This window comes from Neopelma chrysocephalum, unplaced genomic scaffold, assembly GCF_003984885.1.
Source record: "Neopelma chrysocephalum unplaced genomic scaffold, ASM398488v2 Primary Assembly neopelma1_347, whole genome shotgun sequence".
NCBI lineage: Eukaryota > Metazoa > Chordata > Aves > Passeriformes > Pipridae > Neopelma > Neopelma chrysocephalum.
Window position 1 is genome coordinate 3,046,061 of NW_020898011.1, and position 20,804 is coordinate 3,066,864.

The 20,804-nt window shown below is 36.2% G+C and overlaps 1 protein-coding gene across 2 annotated transcripts in view; it reads right to left on the reverse strand.

The window, feature by feature from the left end:
* Positions 1-20,804, reverse strand: part of WDR11 (WD repeat domain 11) — a 39,109-nt gene that overhangs the window by 11,067 nt on the left and 7,238 nt on the right. The window contains exons 4-18 of one of the 2 annotated variants that reach the window (XM_027705678.1): positions 20,463-20,636; positions 19,349-19,535; positions 17,362-17,527; positions 16,891-17,005; positions 15,849-16,044; positions 14,673-14,776; positions 13,369-13,545; positions 11,636-11,720; positions 6,907-7,013; positions 5,006-5,081; positions 3,438-3,546; positions 2,821-2,945; positions 2,272-2,419; positions 1,350-1,456; positions 753-867 (exon numbers count right to left, since the gene is read on the reverse strand). In XM_027705678.1, coding sequence (XP_027561479.1) covers positions 753-867; positions 1,350-1,456; positions 2,272-2,419; positions 2,821-2,945; positions 3,438-3,546; positions 5,006-5,081; positions 6,907-7,013; positions 11,636-11,720; positions 13,369-13,545; positions 14,673-14,776; positions 15,849-16,044; positions 16,891-17,005; positions 17,362-17,527; positions 19,349-19,535; positions 20,463-20,636 — 1,991 coding nt within the window. Of the gene's footprint in view, positions 1-752; positions 868-1,349; positions 1,457-2,271; positions 2,420-2,820; positions 2,946-3,437; positions 3,547-5,005; positions 5,082-6,906; positions 7,014-11,635; positions 11,721-13,368; positions 13,549-14,672; positions 14,777-15,848; positions 16,045-16,890; positions 17,006-17,361; positions 17,528-19,348; positions 19,536-20,462; positions 20,637-20,804 lie in introns of both variants that reach the window. The other variant, XM_027705677.1, reaches the window with a different exon arrangement.

Genomic DNA, 20,804 nt, shown 5'->3' on the forward strand with positions numbered 1-20,804 from the left:
GGGATAATATTCTACTCTGCTTAGGGATAATATTCTACTCTGCTTAGGTAATTCACAGTAGTTGTTCATATCTGCTGTCCAATTCTTATCACCAATGGATTTTCACATTGCACTAATTAAGTACCTGAGTTTGGAGCTGGTGCTCATCACACAGCAAGAAGAAAAAAAATAAAATTCCTGTTTCACACCCTCACACCCTGAACTCAGTCTAGGGGGCTCAGTTAAAACAGTACAGTTATCTTTCCTTCCCCATGGTACTATCATCCCCTGAAAGATCTATGAAGCAAACCCCAAAAGATTTGTGAACCTAACTACAGAATTTCAGAGTAAGGTGAGAAGGTAGACAATGTTAATGAACAAAATGTCTGGTTTTCTGGTATTCCCTAACAAATTAAATCTATTCTTGCCTATGCACAGAATTTAAGAAACCTGTAGTAAAAGTAATCACTTGTCCAGATTAAACTCTAAAACTGGGGACTGCCCATTAAATTTTCAAGGTCTGCCTCAAACCCATTCCAAGAGGGTAACAAAGAAGAACTCAGACACACTGTCAGCTTTATGAGTGAAAGGTACTTTTCATTGATGGCAGCTTAAAAACGCTTTATAGGAAGTAAAATTCTTCTGAGAAAAGCCACAGGACTTCATCATACAACTGTCAGCAAGAAATCATGACTGTAAAACTCAATTCCTGATTTTCAGAAGTGAGAGGTGTGCTTTGATAGTAAGTGCACATCAAACCCCCAGGCACCCACCTCCTTGGAATCCCAAATTTCTGCTCCGTCGTTGTACATGGCAAGAAGTTTTTGATTTCCTTTCCCTGGGGCAAATCGGATCTTCTTCACCCAACTCCTGTGGGTGGGGATCCCCCTGACAAAAGGACAGTGCAATATTAGTATTAATCACTCTCCACCTAAAATTGTGGGCAATGAAATCCTTGCCATGAACTCTGCAGATCCTGATATTGCAGAGAATGAGGAGGAGAATAATCTCCCTATCTATATGTGCACACACAAATAGCTACACAGATTATTAAAACTTAGATGATTAAATGCTTGAAATAAATGCTACAATACCTAACATTTTACCAGATGCCACTGCAGACTTAATGTAAAAAAAAGATACCTACCTGGTTTTAAAACTTTCATTAAATGTTACTTCTTCTGAAAACATGAAAGCTGAAATGTAGAGAACTGTAACACAGCAGGCATTTGCTGAATTTTTATTTCAAAATGCTTGAAATTTTCCCCTCAGACACCTCCCACAGTGAAGAACAAAAATGAGGAAGGATGAAAGAAGCCCAAATTCTAACACATTATCTCATGTTTGACAGACTTGATTTGCATTCATACCTGGACACTCGAGCTTTCAAATCCCAGAAGTTTAAGTTTCCATCAACATCTCCAAGAACCAGTATATCCCCTTTCCAAGCAATACATGTAATGCTACCCATACTTCCCTGAAAATATTTAGGAAGCAGAACAAAATCTTGTGGTTAATAGAGACAGATATATGAATAAACATTTCAACATTTTAAAAAAAATATCATATGACACAAAAGACCAAATTCTACTCAGTTAAAACAGAAACAGTTCTATCAAATATAAACATTTATCAAGTCAGACATATTTGTTTCAAAATGCTTCAAAAGAGATTTCCTTGTAAAAAATTTTGGGATTATAGCAACAGAAATCACTTCTCTGTCTCTGGTTGCAAGGAAGCACCAACATGGAAGACCTCATTAATCACAACAGTAGGATACACTAAAGAAGGAAATAAAAATAAAAGAACACCTATTTCTAAGCATCAAAGCATTCAAGAAAAATTTAAAAGACAAAGAATTCTTCAGAGTAACTGGGAAAAGAACAAACTTAAAATTCACAGTCTTAAGTTCTCCTTATGACACAAGACAAAATCCATTAACAGAACAGAATCATGTTTCAATAACGGCCTCTGTTATTCAACATTTTGTATATGTTTTACTAAAATTCTTAAAAATATGTCAGGTAATTTATTCAGAAAGCAAGTCAGGACCTGTGAAGATTCCAACTCGTAAAAAAAAATCATTTATTTCAATCACGTTTTTGACAAAAAATGGTAAGATTGTGAAAACAGAATTGTTACGGTTTTGAAGTTGGAATTTGTATTTCAGATTTCAAATTACTGCATCAGTGACCACTTGCTGCTACAAGGCATATCCTTGATTTTTCTTTTCAGGCACTCATAGCTAAGAAAAAAATTAAAGCATCAATGATATAGAAAATTTGGACTCACATCAGGAGGAATTCTTGCACTGTCTTTTACTGAGTTTCCTTCTACTGTGAGGTGATAAACCTGCCCATCAGCACCTGTAAACACAAAGTGCTCTCTGGCAGAAATGTTCTGGCTCAGCTCTGATTTACTTTCAGCTTCCTGTAACAAGCTTTAAAAAGAACACAATGAGACATAATTATTTCTTTCTCGAGATGAGAATTGCAAGGCAAATTCTATTTAGCGCAGACAGGCAGCACAAAACAATCCCATCTATCCCTTAAAGCAAATTATCTAGAAGCAAGAATGAAAATGCCTGGAGTCAAATAACAGTTTTACTTCAAGAACCAGGTAACCAAGGGGCTACAGACACACCTGAGAGCAACTTCAAAGTGCATCAAAGCCTCACATGTAAAATCTGAAGGGAGGACCATAAAGTTGTTTTGCCTGTTGCATACTGAAGAAACAGTTCAAAAATATTCTGTTCCCTGGCCCAGGGAACAGAAACAGTTTTTCCCAGGGTGGAAAAACAACCAGTGGTGTAGAAGAGCATCAGATCAGAGTGAGAGAGACCTGATGACAGAGGATTCCACGCTGGTCACTTCGGTGTCTGATGCCACCGTCTGCCGGGCCATGGCCTCCCGGGCTGCCAACTGCTTCTTCCTCAGGCTTTTGAGGTTATGGGAAGGTGACCATTCCTGTGAAAAATTGCCCAGGAAAACAGAAAAGACAAATGTTTATTCCCTCAACTTACTGAAGATTTACAATGATTTGCAAGGAGATTTGTTTTCTATGATCCCTCCCTCCATCACCCGAGGGACAGACCAGGTTTTTCACCAGTGCCTCCTTTTTGCCTCTTCATGATGACAGATGAAAATGGTGAGAGATGGAATGGAAAAGCACTTTATACATATATGCTACAGATACAGTAACATTTTGCTACAAAATTGTTCAAAGACTTTTATACTACCTCAACTTACAACATTTGATAAGACCAGGTTTTTCACCAGAGCCTCCTTTTTGCCTCTTTTTGATGGGAGAAGAAAATGGTGAGAGATGAAATGGTAAAGCACTTTATATATAAATATATGCTACAGATACAGTAACATTTTGCTACAAAATTGTTCAAAGATTTTTATACTGTCTTAACTTACTACATTTGATCAGCAGTAACAGAATTCATTCCTTACCAAAGCAGTTGCTGTAGGGAAGTTTTTAGACATCTCTCGGAGCAGAGTGCAGGTTCTGACATCCCAGATCTCCAGTGGTTTGTCTTTAAATACCACAGCCAGATACTGCCTAAAACAAATGAGAATTTACTACAGCCAAAGTAATCATTCCATTTTAGTTTGAGCACTTTACTTCACACATATTGTTCATACCAGCACTCTGGAAACCCTCAAAAACCAAGAGGAAGCAGAGCAAACAAATTCCCCTCTGAAGCTTGTGATTCCCTTGAGCTACTGCAGAGCAAAAGAAGGTCTGAAAAAGAGTTCTCCTCAAAGCTAACACAAATTTCTGTCAGGTAATTTCTGTAAAGGAGACCAGGGAAGCAGCTCAGAGAAAGCAGCAGCACCTCTGATTTGGCCAGGAGTTGATGGCTGCACAAGGTATCAGAAAGACAAACCAAAGTGTAGCTTGGACACATTTTTCCCTCTACTCCAGATGCAGCCACTTCCTAATCCAGGAATAAACGAACATAAACCCACCTTCCACTTGTCAGTTATGTCTTCAGACTGTTCATCTGTGGAGCTACACAAGTATAATCCCTTTAATCTACCACTTTTCACATTTAACTTGAAAATAGAGAGGCTATGCAGAATATGTACTTTCTGCCACTGCAATTACCTCTATTCAAATGAATTATCTCTATCCTTTCTTGTTCTCACTCAGCACTTTCTGCTCTCTTCATCTAAGCCCGTGACTGCTCTTAATTTTTAATGTGTTAATAAGACCGTTACATGCTTGAACTCTTCCAAATTCTCTGAAATGTATACATACTTCTGAAAATATTCCTAAGCAAGCTAAAGGACATTAATTTTTTTCCTCCACTGTAAAGAAAAAAAAAAATTTAAGATTTAGAAACAACAGCTTATTAAATTCAACACCACTTTAATTTCATTTAGACAGGAAAGGGAAGTAATCTCCCAGAGTACCACTATTATTATTTTTGATACTATGAAGACCAGGGTCTCCTGTTACAGGCTTGAGCTAAAAATAATGAGGAGTTGATAGTAAACAATTTGGTAATTTATCAGCTGACTTTTCAAACAACTATATCTCACATCTGGTTTTCCAGTAAACAATTATTATAAAGGTGTGAAATACTCAGAAAAACTAATAAACCTGAAAAATCATCCAATTTTTAATACCGAGCTTCCTAGTTTTAAGTTAGGCTTAAGTTACAGAAAAGAGAATTAACTCATAACAAAATCAAAGTCGACAAAAAGTGTTCAGCACTTTTATTCTCCCCAATATTATCAAAATGCCTGTTCAGTCAACACAATTTTTATAAGAAATAAAATATTAAAGACTGATCTTGCAATGTTATTGGATCCTGAAGTTACAAAGTCAACCACAAAAACATTCACAGCTTTTGCACACGGAATTAATATTGTGAAGTATTTTTCTCTTGATGCTGTTGTACATTTCTCTATTCACCCCGAAGTGCCTTTTTTTCCTAGAATCTCTATGGTGTCATGAGGATCCTCATGGAGTAGAATAAAAATTATAAACCTCCCAAGGCTGCTGCACTTACTTCAAATGAGACACCTTTATCATTTCGATGGCTGGCTCGTCATTGCCTCGCTCCCCACGAAAGGCAACGCTCCTGCCTGGAACACAAACACAGCAGGGGGAAAACAGAGTTACCAAACTAGATATAAACATGGAAATAGTTCATCAACAATTCGGTTTGCAAACAGAAATAGTTTATAAACCAAACCAGAACATCCCCAAGTAACCTGCCATCTCTCACATCGCTCTTGTCGTTGTCGAAGTTTTCCTTCTTTCTTTCCAGCTAAAAGAACAAACCCTAAGAATTTATAATCCTATTCCCTATAAGAATTTATAATCTTACACCCACTTGCATGAAGTGTTGCAGAATTATAGATGTCACACATATCATTAAAAGGAATAATGACCTACAAACACAGGGGTACCACAGCATCCCCTCTGCAGGTTTCATTCTCCTCAGCTGTCAAGGAAAATTCAAACTTTTCAACTTTAGCTACTCTTGTGGCTGCTTGTAGCCAAGTTATTTATAATAATTATAATGAATAAATATATATACTAATTATAATATACTAATTATAATGAATAAATAATTAGAATGAATAATAGTTATCAAGAATGCTGGTTAGAGCTCTCATGTCAGAGGCCAGGCTACAGAAAATCTTCCAGCTCTTTCTCATTAGTGATGAAGCACTTGAGGAATTTTCTTTCTTTTTTTTTGTTCAGAAATGTAAATGTGAATTTTGTCTTAGTGTTTGTAAAGCAAGCACAAATCAGCACAGTTTTCTTAGCCCTAAAATAGAAAGCTGGGCACACAAGTGATGGAAGAAGCAACAAGCAAACAGTTAAATTGCTGTGCCTTCCTTGAAAGCTTTAAAGAGGAAATGTAACATTTTTAAGCAAACCATATGCTAAGGTCTCACTTCTGTTTATAAATGTTCAATACTGATTTACAAGCTGAGTGCCCAGGTAAAATCCCATTTTACATGAGATTAATTTCACAATGTGTATATCTTTTTGGTTTTGGTTTTAAACAGATGAACAAAAGACATTATATGGGAAAAAATTAAAATAATGTCATGTTACAAGAATAAACTCTTTCTGCAGCATCCTGAAAATACAACAATTGAGTTTTTTCCATCAGCTTAAAAAAACTCCACTAAAAAAAAAATCCCTTTATGCTACATAAAGTAATTCAGAATTAGCCATGTGTTACAAGATTCAGGCTCTTCAATTAGAAATTAAATGGCTCCAGGTTTTCACATTCAAAAATAATTTAAAATTATTGAAGTGCTTCCTATTTTGGGCTAATTTCCCCAGTTACACCTCCCAGTATTGTGCAAATATTGAGTACAATCACAAATATATTTGTCATCTATTATGAGGCCAGAATAGTTGAAAAACACACACAACCTGTTCATTTTACTGTCAACAGTATCTTTAAAAAAAGTTATTTATTTTTTAACTTTACCAGTTCTTTCTAAGTATCAGATTTTATCACTGAAATACCCATTTTACACACATTCACACACTCAAATTCTGGCCATGGGCCTGATCTACCTGGAAAAATTATCTGTTTTCAACAGAAAGCACAATAAATGGTTCAACACTATTTCAGGTGCACGTGAAGCAGTGGGTGCACAACACACATTTGGAAATACATGCATTTTGTGAACAAAATCCACCACTAATACTGGTGCTCTGTGACTCCTTCTAAACCCCCTGCTGACACTTATTCATATTTTTTTTAATCAGTCCAAGCCACAGATGTTTCTGCAAATGTGTTGGTTCGGGTCTGTCTGGGGAGCACCAGACAAAACACATCACGTGGCTTCACAAGGACAGAAGAGCAAAAGCAGTTCAAACTCTTCTTTGCTGTTTCATTTTTTCATGACAGCAGGAGGAATAAAAAAAGGAAACACTCACCTGTTGGGAGGTCCACTAGCTGCAGCTCATTCCTGACCAGTCCCAGATTGTTGGGTGTTGATGTGGCAAAGGAAATGAATCCAGTCAAGCTTATCCACTCAATCCCCCTGGGATCAGAAGGGAGTACATGGAGCACGTCAGCCAAAATATTTCAATGGCCAGAAAATAACCTGAAGTACAATTAATCTTTTTTTCGTGCATATTCTTCAAAGAAAACAGCACAGAAGTGATTTTCTGCACTTTGTGGAAACATTATATTTAAGTATAAAAATAAGGTATGAGTTTACAAGTATGATGGAAATATAAAGTTACCAAATCAAATTAAAGAGCAGCTTTCTTTTCAGACCACACTAGTTCTTCTTTGGTTAAAGCAAAAATTTTCAGCTAAAAGCAATGTCAACTTTTGCAGAAATCCTTCACACAGAGTCAGCTCTAGAGGGGACTAAAAGCACTGCTCTGATTAAGTCAGTGGTTACTATCAAACAATTCAAAATACAGAGAAATATTTATATGGATAGCAGGGTGGGAGGACTTCATTCCTTCAGTCCACAGAGAGGAGAGATAAAGATGATAAAAAATAGAAAGGCCCTGAAGAGATTTTAAAGGCTATCATTAAAAACCCAAAAACCTGGTGATTTCTTTATTCTTTTAGATCACTCCAAGGCAGCTCCCAATCAAACTACCTTGGAGTGCTGCAAGGATGTGAAGTTACACTGCACACAGATGGATTCTAAGAAAATTCTGAGAATCCACAATATCTTAGAGTAAAAAGGACAGAAAGTGGCACTAGGTGGTACTGTTCCAAAAGGAGATCATCCTCCAGCCCCATTTCACTCACACACCTTGTGCCTGCAAAAACTGCTTTATCATTTTGACATTATATTGACATAAATCAAGGAACTAATCTAAAAGAAAATCGAGACTGTTCTTAACACATACATATGCCCAATTTAATTTTAACCTGGATAAAAGGATTTAGGTTTTCCTCAAATCCTTCAAACACAGATCACTTAAGAAGTGTTTCCAGGACAACTAAGTATTCTGTTACTTCAATTGTAAAATCATGGTGTGCTTTGCAAGAATATATGTGAAATATGAGGAAGATAAATACCAGTATTTATGATTTAATGTCAGTAAATCCAATTCACATTGTATTAAGCAGAAGTTCCCCAAATGTAGTGTAGATGGGTGAAAACAAAAAGCACTCCCATAATATTTTGCACATATAATTTACGGCCATATTTATTATTTTAATTCAAGCTTTAAAAATACGGGAAGCTTTATCCCTAAGCCCTCAAGAAAAGCTAAAAATTTAAGACCCAGCCTTTTTTTCCCAGCAGGACCTACGAAAGTTCAACCAATAATTTCAAACCAAATGAGAAGTACTGGATGATTAATTGAAACATGACAGGAATGACTGAACAGGAATCTACAACTGCGGTAACATTGCAGGTCTCCAAAGGGTCATAAATACAGGGAGCTTTCTGAAATGGAAGAAATGGGAATTCTGACACCTTTCCATTTTTTATCTACTGCTCCACTATGTTTTTTGGAAAAAGCCCAGGAGCTCATAATGCATTGTTACTGCTGGTAGTTTTTCACCCTTCTCCTTCAAAGACCTGAAGCGTTTTCTATAGTTTTCATCAGCTCAGGTTTAAGGGGGCAAGTCCTTTTTCTCTGCTGCTGCCTGGCCATCTGTCAATCCTAATAAAAACCTACAGAAACCCAAGACACTCATCAGCAAGAGGAAACCTTAGCTTGGCTAACTGCTTGCACCTGAAACAATATCATCTTTGTCACTGTCACACAGGCAAACTGAGAATGTGAAGACAGTGGTTTAAACTCTAAGGAAGGAAATGAGTAATGCCTTCCCTGTTGAAACAGCTCCATTTCCTCATAGAAGACATCTTTGCCCACCAGAATTAAGGGTTACATTCAGCTGTCAACTGTTGCACAGACTGAATCCACTCTTTAAAATTATAAAATTCAGGGATTCTATATATTCAGCTTGTCTCAGTTACTTCAGAAGTGAGACTCAGTTGTTCTGATTAATGTTTCCAATGCAAACAAATTACAGAGGGTACTGAAGGGGATAAAAACACAAATTGCTTTTCTAGTTGGGAATGGATTGCTGTGACTTTATGACATGGCAGCTGCTACTTAAATTTAAGGATTATAAGAAAAAGAGCAAGATAAAATTGGAAATAAAACCATATGTGGGACCAAAGTGATAGCAGATATTTTTCATTCTTATTTCTCTATTCAAGGGAAGTTTTTTTTAAGGAGGTGTAGAATGTTTGCAAAGCAGTTTCCCAAAGGGCACTCAGCTTAAATTCAAATGTTAAAGCAACTTCAATTCAACTGCTAAAACTTGGATGTAATGCTGTAATTCCCACGTTTTGCCTGCAGACCATAAACATTCTTGTTACAATCAGTGAGATTTTAAATTCAAAAGTAAAAGTTGTTGCAGCCTTGATGAGCTTCAGTGCAAAAGAATGAGCAGCACTGCTGCAGTCACAGCAATCTCTCTGTCAGGACAAGGAAAAGCAGCACTGAGAGGTGCAAATGTGCCACTGGACCAGAAGAACATGGGAGGCATTTTATTTCCATGTCCCAAATATATTCTCTGCATTGAAGATGGATTATCATCTCCTGTTTTGCCACAATAGCTTAGACTGGTCCATGTAGAACATGGTATTTCATGGTTCTTCTAATTCCCCTCAGTAATAAGAATTATTGGAATTCTCTCTAATATTTACTTACATAGCTCTAAACAAACAGTGAAACAGCCAAGTAATAATCATGGATAAAATAAATATACAAGGTTACTCCTAAGTATGAACTATCTTTAAAGGAGGACAGAAAGACAATTCTTCCTCCTCTTAATCACAACACAGAATTTCAAAGTTTAAATAAAAACAAAAATTCAAACAAAACAAAAAAATCAGCCTGTGAATACATATGTAGCTTCTACAAAAGAACACTTTAATCTCAAAAAAATTGTAATTGCTAACAGCCAAACAACTCATTACTTTAGCACACTTGGTTTGTAAAGGACAATTGCTTTACTTTTATTACATTCTCAAACTACAGAGCACTGAAAACTCTGCTGGCCTGGAGTTATAATTCCAGGGTATTCTCAATTACATACTAAAATAATGATGTTCCCTGAAGGTATATTTTCAGATACGGAGGCATTATGCAATCTATCTGCATTTTAGAGGTAAAGTAAGAATTCCCACTGGAAGAAAAACTGTTACACTCCATGAAAATTAATTAAAATCAAAAAGAACCCCTGTGCCTTAGACTACATTGCTTGAAGCATTCCCTTAAACCTGTAAGAATTCTGTGGAAAGTCATTCAGACTATTAAGGCTGGGATTGAGGAAATTAGAACAAATATTTAGAAGACTTACCCAGATACCAGCTTATGGTTAAATAGAATTCACAAATATTTTATTTTAGTTCTAAAAATACCACTTGTTGAAGACAGTTGCTAGAAAGACAATGTATTCCTCAAGTTTCTCAAAAGCTGCAAACTTCTGACAAATTGAAAAGCCCAAACTAACAATACTTCTAATAATACACAAAGCTTTTTTTCAGAAGTGTATTTATTTCCTCCCCTCTATCTTAATTTTTTTTTAATCTGTGAAATGTCAGTAGCAATTTTTATTTTGAATTCTATAATCACTTTAATAAAGAAAGGACTATCCTCTTGTGCTGCAGAACAGAAAATAAAATGAAAATATATTCATAAGTAGTTGATGGGATGAAACCATAAAGATTCAAATGGTTCAGAACACAAATGGGAATTCTATTCTTACAGTGCCAGCTAATCACAGCACAAACATAAATAAACTTACCTAATTTTTGTGGTAGATTCCAAGCAGGTTCCCTTAATGAACTCTCAGAGCCACCTATTCTCAGTCACCTCTACTTTTCTTACCTTTTGGAGAGCGCACAGTAAAATGCAGCCCTTAACCAGATAAAGACTTCCTGACATAATTCTAAGAGAAATTTTTACTAATATCACTACTAGAAATATTTCATTTTTCATGTTTAATTCTGTCTGGAAATATGTATACTGTTTGGAAATATGTATCCAGCAAGCACCATTTTGGACATCTTTGCCATTAGTTATCCAGAAACTTCTGCCATGGTGTGCACAACGTGTACACAAACACACAGTACAACAGCCTTAAAACTTACTCTGTTCCTTTTTAAGATGGATAAATACTGATTCCTATATTCAGTCTTTAAAATCTTTCAACAATACAATTATTTTGACTTCAGTTAGGACTAGATCTGTCTCAACAGCTATTTCAGCCCCAGGGGGACAAAGCAAATAAACCCTGACACCCAAATCAGAATTATTTCAAAGGACACAATCCATGAGTCCTGACTGTTATATAAACAAGACACTGAAGAAAGGTTTCTTGTCCTAAAAAGACTTCTTTGTACTCCAGTGACTAAAGACACTGGAAGGAGCTGATATGCATTCTAAATCAGCAGCAGGTATTTGTTTCAATGTCATTTTTATTCCAATTTTATCAGTGTTTTGTAGCTTATACACAGCAAAGACACTGTTGGGGTAAAGCCTAGACAGGAAAGTTCCTTGAGTGTCATTAAGAGCAAGGCAGGACACCCACACTGCTGCTGGAACACGAGTCACAGGGTTTAGGATTTGTTTCCTAGAAGGATTATAGTAGGAATTAAAAGGAAAATCTTACTTGACTTCACAGGAATGGATGCTTAACTCTTTGTGTAAGACTCCACTTGTAAGGTGAAACACCAGGACAGAGCCATTGCTTGTACCTATAAAAAGTGATTAAAAAAATACAGACATACATTTTATTCTTCTCTTCTATACTTTAGTGAAAATGCAGGGTTTACAGCTATTTCTCTCTCTCTTTTTTAAAAAATTCCTGTAACTATTACATTTTACAATTTTAGAAGAGGCACTTTGATTTCTAGCACTAAAATTCCAAATATTAAAGCCATCTAGTGACATCCACTTGGATCAAGACTTTTCTTGAACCTGTTTATAGAGCCTGGAGAAAATCTGCTCATTCTTTTTGCATTTTCACAACATACCCACCCAGCTGCAGAGGAAAGGAGTGTTTCTGTTTGTTCTGATTCCTGGAGAGGAGTAAATGCCTCAAGGAAATTTATTAATTGTTATCCACCAATAATGCCAGGGGAGAATCATGAACAGATTTTACTGAATCATTACAGCAATTCTGCTTTCTCATTCCTGAAATAATGACCTATTCCAAATTAGAAATCAATAACTTGGTAGCTATTAGCTTCAACTACATCAAAAACCTTCAGAAACACTGAAAGTTATAACTTTCTATTAGGCACTTCTTTATACTCAGATTACTTCACAAAATACAACAATGGACACCTAAAGAGCAATTCAGGTACCTTAAGCCAAAAAAGACCTTGTTATAAATGTACTTTATACCTACCTGTTTGTTTCCTAATCTTTGTGTTTCACTTGTTTTAAGAATTACAGCTTATAAAAACCCAAAAGGTTTAGCTCAGTAATACCAGTATTATGAGAATTGCACACACACAATCATGTATTGTTATGGTTTTTTCATTACTGCAGGGAGATCCTCTTTGCAAGCTCCTGCCTAACATTCATCTGTGTAATAATTCCCCCAACCCATCCAGAAATGTAGGAAGGTTCTACAGCACAGGCAACATCAGGAATAACAAGAATCTCTCAACTCTGACTTATGACAGACACAGATTTGGATATTAAGATATTCTAAGAGTATGTTGGAACGGCACAAATCCCAAGGTCTAATTCTCCAATGCACTACAATCTTTACATTCCAGCATCTCTGTCTCTGCTCTTCCACTCTGCTGACAGCAGAGGCAGCACTGTGAGATCCCTGATGTGGTCTGAAAGAGCACACTAGAAAAATCAGATTTAAACAGGGAGAACTCAGAGTTAATAAATCGGGTGCTCACTGGCAACTATTCTAATATCCAGATAAGTTTAACTCATTGGGATATTCCAACATACATTTGGAATAAGACAGAATAACATGCTTCAAGTGTATTTTTAGATATTCAAATCAGAGCAAAAAATAAAGTCTCTGTAAAGTTCATTTACTTATTCCAGGAATGCAGGACTGCAGAAATCCGTGTTTCTTGATGTTTGGAATGAAGTGAGAGCAGCATGTAAAATGCTGAGTGTATCAACAGACCAGCAGCATAGGAAATGAAAGGATAAATACAAACTTGCTACTGTATTGCAATTTTTCAGGTAGCACTGCTTAAACTCAAGGCAGAAAAGAAGAATCCAAGGACTATCACAGCTGAAAAAGGGTCAATATCTTTAATTACTTACATGGGATCAAAAGACAGATTTTTCCCTCCTGTATTAGCAACTATATTTGCATTTAATATATACTCTTCAGAGCAATGAATAAGCTATTGAAGGACTTACCAACAGCCAGGATTGGCTCATATTGTTTAATATTCTTTGTTGTAAGGGGTGGGCACATGCGGATGGCAAAGGGAGGCAAAGGGAGCCCTGAAAGGAGCCCAGTCAGCAGGAATTTGAGGTGCACTTCTTGCAGAAATGAGCTCCTGAACTGCTCTTCTCCAGCACCTGCACCTTGCCCTGCTTAAAAATTAAAGCTCTTTTTAGTATTGTTTTAATCAGAGATGTTAAGGAAAGTTATCAGACACAGAAATTTATATCATTAAAAATTACAAATAAGGCACAAGACATGTTCCCTCCTGTTTAGCTTTGTGTGAGGAAACTTTTGGAAGACTTCACTTCTACTAATTTTCCAACACTAACTTTCTCTCCTAACACTAAGAAGGACATGAAAAAAAGTAAGAAAAGAAAGCAAGTGCAATAATTCCAGTCTTCTTCCAGAATTCAACCCCCGACAGTGAAGTGCAATCTACCTCCAGAAATACAGTGAATTGTCTCAGCCACAGCAATAAAGACAGGTCCAAAAATGATGTAATTCCAGTGCTGTGCACCTTCTGCAGCCAGCTGAACAAGTCCAAATGTTGTAAGGAACAAAACCAACATTAGCTGTGATGTCAGTGACTACAGGAAATGCAGGCACAAGAAAAATTCATGGAATCACAGGATGGTTTGGGTTGGAAGGGACTTTAAAGCTCATCTCATTCCAACTCCCTGCCATGGGCAGAGACACTTTCTACTAGACCAGGTTGCTCAGAGCCTTTTCCAGCCTGGACTTAAAAATTCATGCCCTAAATGGCATCTTTAAACACATGAGATAAAGTGAAAATGTGTTAAGGTACCTACAGCAGCTCATCCAGACACCTCTCAGCAAATCCAACTCCAAAGCTGCACCTTTGTATCTCTGAGCAGCACGAGTGGCTTTTCCAACAGAAATTAGTATTAAAACATAAACCTAAGCATCTTAATGGGAAATTTCTCAATATTGAAGTAGATTTCAAATAGTTGGGATGTGTCACATAAATTGGCTTCATCTGTTTAGGATTAATATCAAAAAATAAAAGAGTTTTGGCCACATTCCATTTTAAAACACTTTTTCTTTTCCTCAGAGAAAATGAACTTGAAGCATTGGTCCTCAGCTTTGGTCCTCAAATGGATTCACTTGATAATTTCTTTAGCAAACAGGAATTCTTTTCATTTCAGAGTTACTATTTAAATTGCATAGAAAACAATTCTAACAAATGCAGTTCTCAAGCTAAAATGCACAAAAATTTAAAAAAACCTGCAATATTAATGAAAGCAATTCTTACCAATCATGTTGTCTAATGAGAGGTCTGGAAGTTTATTTTGGAATGCTCCTACAGGAATTCCACAGAAGGAGACTGGGGAATACAAAGGTGATGCACTTGAACTGCTGTAAAAGAAACGAAACCAAAATGTTTTTCTTTAAAATCTCACTGCAAAATACTTTGCATTCACATTTTCATTACGACCATCAAATCCAGAGCTAATGAAGGAAGACTCCTTCAAAATCCATTAAAGACTCTGTGCCAATTACAAATATGCTTTATATCCACAATCCTCAAGGCTCAGTGGTTCTTCTAATGTTATTACATTTTTTGGGGGATTATATAATTATGACAAAGATCAATGTTTTGGAAATCACTCTTAAGTAAAATCCAGGAACATATGGATTCTAAACAGCTTTCCTGGATATGCAGCACAAGGAATCCAACCAGCAGTATTTTTGAGAACACCAAGAATTATTAAATCATTATTATTAAATCACTGACGAGCAACAAAAGGGTCTAAGTTGAAAATCTGGTACTACTGACATTTGAAAGTGCACTGAGAAATCTATTTCTTTTATGGCAGTAAGTTATTTATTTTATTTATTTTATTTTATTTATTTATGTTATTCAACAGTACTTTCAAGGCTTATTGCAGCAGAATGACCTTAATACATTGAATGTTCAAAGAACTGCTTTCCTTCACACAGTATTTGTAGAGACTGCTCAAAATCTAAAATTCTAGAGGCTTTGTACACAAAAACATTGTTTATACCACCATATTCCAGTCACCTGCTGTGCAGCTTCATATTGTTCAGTGTCAAATTCACACAAATAAAGCAGAAAACCCTTCCCTTTCTGGAAATGTAGTTTTTTAAAGCCTCACATGACTGCAAGTGAGGGATCCATTCACTAGGAAATTATGATGTCTGAAGAAAGCCAAATGAGAAGAAACTGTTCCCCTAAAATAATGTGAACATTCATTCTATCTTTTATTTTCTTACTCCAACCACTTAGGATGGAATTATCTTTTAAAGAAATAAGAGGAAATATAGTTCCTTCACTTCCCCAAGGAAAGGGAACTAATCTTTTTGGACGACACATTTTGTTCCTCTTCCTTTCACTCCCACGTGTCACAATACCAAAGAAAACACTGAAGGACATCACAGTAAATGTAAGAAAAATAAATCCCTTTACCTGTTCCGCAGATTTCTGCCAGAAACACTGGATTTTAATTCCCAGATCATCACCCTGCCATCACTGACTATGAGAGCTGCAGAGTTCTCATTCACTGGGCAGCACACCATGCTGAAGGGTCGCACTGTTTTGGTCACCCTGATGGCATCACACTGACTTCTTAAATCATAAATCAGCTCCTGGACTGGGTCTGGATCTGTAACATCAATGGCCCCCAGAGGACAAATAATTAGAGTGAAAAAAACATGATGGGATCAATCAAAAACTACTGATCTTGCTGTACACAACACAGCTCTGAAAAGTTCTCCAAAATGTAATTTTGTCTTTAAAATATCTTATTCCACGTGAATCTTGCAAAACTTAAAAAATAACTGTTTCATATCTGGGCACAAAGTGCATCTGCTCTCCACAATCCAAAACTCCAGGTTTACTGGCAGACCTGGAAGCCAGTATTGTAGCTCGATAGAAATTAGGAAACTGCCCAAACCAAAACAACCAAAAAAAAATCACTTATTTACATTTACAGAACTATGTTTTCCCTTTTTTCCAATCTGCTCCATTATATTTAAAAGACCATTCTTAGTAACGTTTCATAAAAGAGACAGAAGTTTAATAATTTAGATATTAATCTAAAGCCCATATCTTAGTTCTAAAATCAGTTCTTCCAACTGACCAAATGACTTCCAAAACCTTGTGTTTGCCTGAAAAATATGTCCATTCTTAAAGATAAAAAGAACACACTACTCATCTTTTATGTATAGCATTCTTGTATCTGTGACTGCTCAGCCAGTTTATAATTAAAGTACTATTTAGTGCTAAAAGGATTTTCAGGATATTAATACAATCTATTTTGCACTTAACAACAGAGAAGTCAAAAACCATTTTGGGAAAAAGCAGCACAAATTTAAATTCAACGCACAGGGAGAAAAACACTAGAAGGGCTGTAATTCACCATACAAGGCATGATGGTTAATACTGGTGTTAAATTATTAATTAAAATGCATCAAAGTTCATTTCAAGATGTTGTTGACACAAAACTTACCTGGCTCTTCACTTGGAGTTCCAGTTATGCTGCAGTTGGATCTGCGAACCCTCAGGGTTATACAACCATTTTCATGGAGGCAAAACAACCCATCCCTCTGGAAACAAGGAATTACCTGCACAGAGAGAGAGACATTGTATCACATTAGCAAAATTTCAACCTTTGCAAAGGGCACTTACAAATACAATGTACTGATTGCTGGTGTATAAAAAGTCATAACAAATGTTACCATTAATGCAATATTCCCATGATTTTTTTTTTAGCTACTTGTGACTGAGGAAGTCAATTAATGTGAAAAATTAATTGCAAGGTTTTGTTTGAATTGTTTGCTGGTTCAGAGGACGTTTTTCCCCCGATGAACTAACTTATTTTCATTCTCTAGAACTAACCAAACACTCTTAGAGGATCACCAACTTATCTGTGATCTTAATAAATTATTTCAATGATAAAAACCCATCAAAGCTTCATTACCTGTATGAAAGGCACGCCTGTTCTTTCAATTGCAATCACACCCACTGTCTGATTCACTTCCAGGTCAAGAATCAGAATTTCTCTGGGATACAATAACAGCATGTAGTTCCTCTTGGAAGGCAAATATGACAATTGGAGACAGTCGTTGAGTGTGACAGACTCAGCACTGTAAAATGTCAGATACAAACATTTATCAGGTGGTGTCAAAATAAAATTAACAGCATCATTTCTCCTGCAGCTGCATTTGTTTCAAGTAACCCCTGTTTTGATCAGGAGCCAACTGCAGGTTTCCATTTAACTGTTAGAGCAGTGCAGAGCATCACTGAGCTCCAAAAACACACCCTGTTGGCTTTTGTCTAAATAAGATTATGGAGTAATTTTAAAAATAGCATTTCATTCAAATGGAACAAGTGTAATTCTTGCACACCTCACATACAAAGCAATTCACTTAGGAACAGTGCTGGCAGCCCTGACATTTACTGACATTCATGGGAAATTACCCTTAAACATATTGCTTACTCCAATTTTTATATTGTTAGGCATATTACTTTATTTTGAAATGATCTGAACCAGTCTATTAAGAATCCCAGTCTTCAAAACTCAGAGAAAGTAGCAAAGAGAGGAAAGTTTATCATTTGATGAAAGGTGAACAGGAGATTAGCTGTAAGACAAAGGGGTTCCTTAGGGACATGGAATCCAAGGAACTTGGGTGATGTCGAAGAAAATCATCCTCATTCTGTGCTCAGTTTTCAAAAGCCTCTGAACTCATTTAATGGATGATCCCTTTGAGGGGTTTTGTTTGTTTTTAATCTCATTCCACCAGAAACTAAACCTCCTCACACACTTCCTGCACCTCATTCCTTGCTTTGGGACTCTGAGTCCCCTTTTGTCTGCACTTCCCTGACAATCTCCTGCTCCTCTTTCCTCAGAGTTTCCTTAAACTCATATAAAACCCCACAAATCATTGCTGCTGCAATTTTTCTTCCTTTTTTTTTCTCATTCTAGTCTTTCTATTCTGGATTGAAAAGTAGGGAGAAAAGAGAAGCCGGTCATACCTTTGGCAGTATTCATATTTAAATTAAAATGCAACCAAGAGAAAGCATAAAAATGGTATCTTTGTTGGTTTGCTGCTAATGCAGAGCACATATAAAGCTGTAGCAGCTTATGTATTGCCTCAATATTTGCAAATCAGGCATTATGGAACACAAAATGACAAGATCATGGCCACTAACTTCATATAAAAATCACATCTTCTCCTTAGTCAAGTCTTCTCCTCAGTTTGCAATTTAAACTCCCTGTTATAACAGAGTATAAGCTTCTAACTGATACAGCCTGATTAGTGGGTTCTCACATTTGCCACGAGTTTGAGAAATATTTTTAATGCTCAAATTGAACATACAAAAGGAAAAAAAAAAGATCATTATTACAGAAGAAAGCGGCCTAGAGAATTTCTAATAAAAAAATATAATCTCAAAATGCAACAACTTAAGTTTTAGAAGGGCAGAAAATACACAAATAGGAATGCAATCATAAATTCTAATTTTATTTATACACTAATCATTTAGAAAATGCCTCCTGCTGCAGTATCATGCACAACATTAGAATGACAACTCTTCTCAGGTACCTGCATAATTTTTATTCTCTAGCTATATCACTCCTCAATCCACAATCAAAATGAATTATGGGAGCTCATTTTCATCTCTTTTTTTTTTCCACTAAGAAAGCTGTTTCTGAATTTACACCTGCATAAAAATCTGTCAGCAAAAGGAGAAAATTATGTCATTTGAGTTATATAAAATATGCTGAGATAATATGGTGGTTTTTATGAGCAGAACTGGATATCAATGTTATATTCCTAAATATTACCCTCACATCTGCCTACCCCAGTGAATCTTCTTTTCTTAAACTAATTACCTTATAGGCTATTATATCTGTAAGATATACAGGTATATAAAACATTATCTGAGAAGAAATATTTGCAACCTACCTCGGTTTTTCATTACTGATTAAGATTTTGACTTTATCAAGGGCCTTTTTGGCCCCTGTAGCAGCAGCCAGCTTGTTGTGAGAAGGACTGGAATGGGGACTAGAGATGTAAACTTTCTTCCCTGAGCTGGCAGGAGCTTTGGAAGGAGAGAAGTCAGAGATGAACACTATTCCTTCACTGGTGAGCACTGTACCAAGAAAAAAAATCAAAAAGCAAAATTCAATCTGCAATTTGATTGTGGCATTCCAGTTTAATGGCATCTTAGTGAGGAGAAATGCTAATAACTTTAATAATACTCTACCAGGTAGAAAACTCATCATTCTAGAACATTCTAGAACCAGCACGTTCTACTGAAAAAGCAGCAGATAGCACATTACAATTAATTAATATCCACAAAACTCACCTTTCAAAATAAGGTTTATATTAAAAAAATACTGTATTACTGGCAGAAACTTAGTTATTCTCTCCCATAAACTGTTTTTCTTTAAGCTCCACAATGCAAATAGAAGAGTTGTGCACATTGGCTGTAACACCATTTTTTGTTCTCATGCAGAGCACAGTTCAAAGAATTATTAACTCATGTTATTTATGTTGCAGCATAAAGTTTTGGCTCAGCTGAATAACTAAGATGTCTACAGAAGGCTGAATGGTATTGCAGATAAAAAAACCCCAAAATTACAAAGCCTCAGACTCTGCTGTCTCATTAGAGATCAGTTCTGATGGAGCTGAATTCCAGAAGAAAATGGTGACTCTCTTATTTCTCTCAGCTTCTTTCTGCTAAAATGAATAAATCTTCCCTCCATCCCCTCTGACATCTGAATTGCTTCTGAAGCTGATGCTCACACTATATTCCTTAAAAAAAAATCCCTTCTGTTGAAAATAACATTTATTTTTGGTCTACTTATTGGATTCTGCCTCAGCAGCCATCCTTTTGTACTTCTTACATTTCACATTGGCCAAAGACTTCCCTGTCTTTGCTTTGAGATTTCTTCATGGCATTTATGACATTATTCTCTCCAATCCACTATATTTAATCTCAATATTAACATTCTAGTTTAACATTTTTCGTGGTCACACGTAACCAGGTCACAGTATTTTATAGAGATCAACTTACAAGCTAAGTGGGATGGATCAAAGGGGTCAAATGAGAAAGACAGGATGTTTTCAGCATAACTTTTCTTCCAAAGTTTGGTGCCTGTGTCTGCATTCCACAGCACAATATAGTTAGGTGGGTGAACTGCAAGCAGCAAATCTCTAGAAGCATCTTGATTCCACAGCCACTGCATGTCTGTCAAAAGAAAAGAAGGAACAACAGTGAAATTCATTTAAAAATAAAATTGTTCTATTTTAAAACTACTTTTCTTCTATGCCTCAGCTTTAATGGAATTAATAGTGGCTTGTTAGCAACAAGATGTTTCTATTTCACAATTCTAAAACCTAAGTTCCTATTGTAGCC